Source organism: Gouania willdenowi, chromosome 19 (genome assembly GCF_900634775.1).
Source record: "Gouania willdenowi chromosome 19, fGouWil2.1, whole genome shotgun sequence".
Classification (NCBI taxonomy): Eukaryota; Metazoa; Chordata; class Actinopteri; order Blenniiformes; family Gobiesocidae; genus Gouania; species Gouania willdenowi.
The window spans coordinates 20,789,645-20,795,655 of NC_041062.1; the positions used below are offsets into that span (position 1 = coordinate 20,789,645).

Sequence of the window (6,011 nt, forward strand, 5' to 3'; positions counted from 1 at the left end):
TTGTCTCACGATGTTACACATATTAAAGACAAAAACACACACATATATATATATATATATATATATATATATATATATATATATATATATAAAGTATCTAATGTACAATTACACTCACCTCAGATGTTTGGAATGTGACAGGTCCTCCCAGACGCGTTCCCGGTGAGTCCACTCTCTTTCTCCTGCATATCCATCTACTTAAAAAATCTCTCCACAAATCCAGTGTGAGATGGGATGCTGAGAAAAATACATAAATAGATTAAAAAAAAATATATATATATATATATATATATATATATTTTTTTTTTTTTTTTTTTTTTTTGCATCATTTCCAAATGTAAATACTAGCATCCATTCAAAAAAAATGCATTAAAAATTCATAACATTTCAGTTAGGGTTGCAAAATTCAAGAAATTTTCAAAGTTGGAAACTTTCAAATGGAATTAATATGAATTGACTTCATTATTTTGCTAAATTTAAAGTTTTTAACAGGTATGTTAAAGATAGGTAGTCTGGAAATGTTAATTAATTGGTGTTAATTTTTTATTTTATTTTTTACTTTTATAGATATGCTTTTGTGGAAAATAAATTAATTAAGTTCCAACTGTGTAAGATTTCTCTTCCTTTCTAAGTTTATAAATGAGATGTCTACTGTACGCAAGGGAACCATGGCAACGATTTATTACCAAAAATAAAAGTGGAAGGTGAAAGTAACTTATGTCAAGTACTATTTATTATGCTACTTTTTAATTGTACTTGAGTATTTTATGTATGACTTACTTGTACTTTTTTAATCACGTAACAGTACTTCTGCTTGAGTAGAATATATCGGTAATCTTTACATCTCTGCTGAAATGTCCTTTATTTATCGTGTAATACTTGAAGCTCCTTAATCACACACACCAGGCTCTCATTAACATGATCACATCTGGAACATGTGACCTGTTATTACGCGCTGCTTCCAGCCAATGAGCGTGCAGCGTGCATCACGGGGAAGGGGGGCGGAGCTTTGGCAGCGGCTTGGCTTTAAGTAGAGCACTGATTAAACTGAGTGACATCTAATTACTACTTCTCAGTGTGTGAGTGAAAGATGGCTACAGCTGCTGCTAACGGAGGACAGACGGAGCGGGTTGGATACATCACCCGAATCCAGAGCTTCAGCGCCTGTCATCGGCTCCACAGGTACCGCAACCACCATTACTGCACATTTATGTACCACAGTCTTTATTATCAGTGGAGCGAGCTGTACTGAGTGAGTGACAGCGGTTAGTTTAGTTTAGAGACGTGTGAACGGGCTTCTTCAGCTACTGCTACACAAACACTCCATCATCAGAGAGAAAAGCTACTTTCTACATCAGTAGAGTCTGTGACACCTACAGGACATAAATGTGTTTCTCCTGTGTATAGCGGTCATAGACACACCAGCTACAAGCCATGGAAACGTGACGTCATACGTAACTGTGACGTTTCCGGGAACTTTTTTGCTCACTAGCCACTAGTTAGTTTCCCACAATTAACCATTCACTAGCCACAATTTTGATGTTGGATTATTATGTAATGGTTAAAGTAGAGCTGGGCAATTTTGCCTAAAAAAAAAATCTTTTTTTTTTTTTTTTTTTTTAATGCACTTAAAACGTCTGCAGATGTCAAAAGTGCAACTTTGTTTCGATTGTCTTCAGTAGTTAAATGCATAGCACCATCTCAAAATATAAAGTGAATGAGGCTCATTTAACAATTTCAAGCTACAAGGACGGAATGCGAAAAAAAATCCGAAAGAACTGTGGTGGGAAAAAAAAATTGTTTTTTTTTTTTTTTATTTTCCCCCCCTCAAGCTGACTGACATGCTACAGTCTTCATGCACTATATTAGGCCTGTGCAACATATTGAGGTTTTTCTATTTGGTGATATAGGAAATTGCAATATTTATATTGAGATACATTTCCTATTATATAGCTTATTTAGTATTAAAGTACTTGTTTGAGTTGCTACTTTTTCTACTTCTCAGTAAAGCACAGTTAATGGATTACCAAGTGTGTCGTAACTCAGACTTTCCCTTAAACAAGCCACACTATAGAACTCACACGTGCTGTCCCTTGGTGGAGGAAAAAGCCAAAAGTGGCACATATTGTGCAGCTGTTAATAAATGTGCCTGTCAAATGTAACCTCAAATTGTTGTATAATACACTTGTATGTATTGGCTTTGGTCTTGTTTGTAAAAATGTAAATGTTTAGTAAACATTTCTGAACTCAGCTTTGTCAGTACAGTGTTGGTAGCGCTCTGTGTGAGATGCAGAACATTTACTTTCTGTATTTACTTTTCAGTCTCGGCCTCAGTGACGAGGACAATATTAAAGTGTTTGGAAAATGCAACAATCCCAATGGTCATGGACACAACTACAAAGGTCTGATGTTTAAATCCTTTGCAAACGCTGCTGTTTCTGGGCTTTGGGTTGATTTTTGTGCTTTTTTTTTTTTTCTCCCCTCACAGTGGAGGTGACTGTACGTTCAAAGGTTTGTATCTAACAAATCAAATATATGTTTACTTTATTCTGAATGCACATGATATTTTGTTTGCATGTCCACAGATTGATGCTGTAACTGGAATGGTCATGAACCTGACAGACCTAAAGATGTATATTGAGGTAAGCATAGGTACTGCTTCCTAAATGTAGGAGCAACTTTCCTTGATAAAATAAATGGACTTGGTTAGGTCATGCTGATAGATCAACATTATTTATTACTGTAAAATAACAACCTGTGCTTCATACAGTCACTGCATGAGCCCTGGAGACTATAGCAGTGCCTTAAGGTTTGACGCTCTTACAATACTTCTGATAAACAGATCACTAATAACCTGGTCAGTGCTACACATTTATTGTATTCTAACAAATTGGCTTTTTAAAAAATGCCATTAGCTATCGCACAGGATGTTTTATGCTTTAGTTAAAAAATAATTCCCTCATCACCTTTTTGCGCTTGTCTGAGGACATTGGTTTTCTGGCTGTAAAGCTGATTAGCGTCCATGAAACCTTCCTCAGGGTTTTTGGTCTTTCCAAAGAGGACTTTAAAGGACTTGTACATGATCATGGTTATTTGATAAATGCTTCTATTCTGCTCAGTCATTGACTCAAAGGTAGTTTATAGACTTGTACTAACGTTGGAAACATTCATATACTGAAACGGTTGATAATGTGATCATAACAGTGGTTCTTAACCTGGGTTCAGTGCTGGCTGGTCAAGACACACAATAAAATTGTTACACATGATGTATCTCCATAAATTAGTGTATTAAGAGATACCTTTTTAATTACATTTATAGAAATGACAGCATTTTGAATGAAGCCAATAATGATCCCAGGTGTATGTTTGAAGAAATATTTTTTTTTTTTCCTCTTCAAAGGGTTTGGTGTCACTATCTCCAATAAAGTTAATGGTACTCTATAGCGGTGGTTCCTAAACATTTTATGACCAAGGCACACCAAAGGGCAATAAAAAATCTGAAGACGCACCTATTGTGCAAAATAGCATTTATTATGTGTTACCACTCATATCATGAGTGGCCGTACAAGAAAGCCCTCCATTTTTTCCCGCTTGTTGTTTCTGTTTTAATGTTATTCTACAGCCTTTGTCAGTCTTATAATTCCTGCCTGCGCAACCGTGGGAACATAGAAATATATATATATATTTTTTTTTTTTTAAAGAATTGCGCATGCACTCTGCTTAAGTCTCGTTTATGCTTAATGGTCGTGGGACATTGGAAGGTGCGTGTGCAAAAAACGCATCACCTCGCACTCAGGCAGATCAGTTTGCCACGGCACTGCAAACTGTTTAAGAACCACTGTTCTATAGTAGCTATGCTGCAACAATCTAGTAGCTGTCAAATGTATCAATTACTGTAACACACTTAACTCAGTGTTGCTACAGTAGTCTAGATATCAAACATGTATTGATCAGATGTTGGAGCAGAAAGAGGTCTAAGCTGTGACCCTTTGGGGATAGACTGGGACAAAGTTCAGCTCTGGCAGATGTCACATAGCAGCAGTTAAGTCAGTATGCACATGTGGCTCTTTGCCTTAATTATTCCTCCAGGAAAACCTTTTGACCGATTTACTATCTGTGTCTAATATGCCAGATGACCAGTCAACCCCTGCCCTCCAGACTTTTACAATCGTCACCATCCAGCATTTATTCACCTGTGGCTATTTTGAAAATGTGTCTGTTAAAGGAGGTAGTTGTTGAGATGGTGGACATGCAGTGATAAAAGTGCTTAAAATTGTAGTTGAACATGATTCTAACTGCTTGTATTGCAGGTTAAGTGTGTAAAAGTTGGTTGTAATTAGCATTTGTCCAACATCGTAGCTAATTGAGACTTGTTTTGCAGGATGTTATCATGACTCCTCTGGATCATAAAAACCTTGATAAGGACGTCCCTTACTTTGCCAATGTGGTCAGGTTTGTAGACCTTTACATTGATAAATACATGTAGTCTGAGGTCTGTTCTTACCGTTTCCTTTCCTTAGTACCACGGAGAACCTGGCTGTTTACATTTGGGACAACATGGTGAAGGTTCTACCAACAGACACTCTCTACGAGATCAAGATTCATGAGACGGATAAAAATATTGTGGTGTATCGAGGAGAATAAAGTGCAATTATCTATTTATTGTGTCTTGAGCTTGGGTAGTTTCTACTGCTGCAGACCAAAGATCAGTGGTCATTCTGACAACAAATTTAGTTTTCTTCTCATTAAAATGAGTTTTCAAAACAATTACTCATCAGGATTATTTCAGTATGCATTCTTCAAAGCTTCAGTTACCATTTATCAACCTGATACAGGAATGGTAAAGCTTGTTGGGCCTTCACGCAAAAAGTAAAACAGTAGTTTTAGTTGGAGGGGGGAATATACAGACCCTTTCCAAAAAATAAGAATATCTGAAAAGGAACTGATTCATTCACAGTATTCTAATCTTTTGAAATCCTATCTTTTGAGCTGGAAGCCCAAATTATGTAAAAATGAACTACAATCTATGAAAGTTTAACTTTTTGAATGGAATTATGGAAATTAAACAACTTTTCAATATTTTTGGAAGGGTCTCTATAAATCTTTTTTTCTCAAATTGGTCAGTTTGTTGTAACTTAAAACTGTTAAATGTATAGTCAGTTACCACTGCCAAAGATTTTGCTAAAAAATCAGTGCCCAGTTATTTGGTTAAAGGGTATTTTGCTTTCAAGGTTATTTTCCATATTGATTTTCTACTAATGATGGACTTTTTTTTTTTTTTTTTTTTTTCCTTTTTTCTCAAGGCTGACATTGATTATTAATAGTCAAGAAGACTGATATTTGGAGTCAATATTGATTTGCAGTAAAAGTGAAACAATTGGCATCAAATATTTTGAACACAGTAAAAAAAAAAAAAAAAAACTCCCAACATGACGCTTTGTTTATAATGCATTGGATTGTATATAGTGCTTTACATTGATGTGCATTCTTTTACTCCACACACAATAGGGGTAAGCTACTATTGTAGCCTCACTTGCCCTTGGGCAGACTAACGGAGGTGTGGCTGCCATGGTTCTTGCGACCAAACACTCACACTACATTCATTCTAGGCAATGTGGGTAAGGTGTCTTGCCCAAGGACACAATGACTTGGCTAAAGTGGGATTTGAAACCCCCAACCCTTTGGTTGTTGGATGACCCACGGCCCCCCTCAATGCTGTCACTTGTCAACTTCTCACAAGGACTACAGACACGTACACTATTGTATATTCATTGCCTCAACATGCAATGATTCAACTGAACTGTTAATGATTGAGTAAAGTGATTATTTTGGACACTATTTATCCCAGTCTGTGTTAAACAGCATTTGCTGAATGCAGTTTAAAAAGTGATAATACAGTGATTCCCTCACTGTATTAAAAGTGTGTTATCCTATCCTAATGTCTTCATTTACATGTTTCGTGTTAAAGTAATCCAAAACAAAGTAATCAGTTTCAGTAGTTTAATAGTATT

At 36.1% G+C, this 6,011-nt stretch overlaps 1 protein-coding gene across 1 annotated transcript; it reads left to right on the forward strand.

Moving 5' to 3' along the window:
- The first annotated feature begins 997 nt into the window (after window positions 1-997).
- Window positions 998-4,662, forward strand: pts (6-pyruvoyltetrahydropterin synthase). The gene is made up of 6 exons (XM_028476732.1): window positions 998-1,182; window positions 2,323-2,402; window positions 2,489-2,511; window positions 2,586-2,642; window positions 4,382-4,452; window positions 4,521-4,662. Exons 1-6 carry the CDS (start codon window positions 1,091-1,093, stop codon window positions 4,642-4,644), a joined length of 447 nt encoding a protein of 148 aa, XP_028332533.1. The 5' UTR covers window positions 998-1,090; the 3' UTR covers window positions 4,645-4,662.
- Window positions 4,663-6,011: the final 1,349 nt, after the last annotated feature.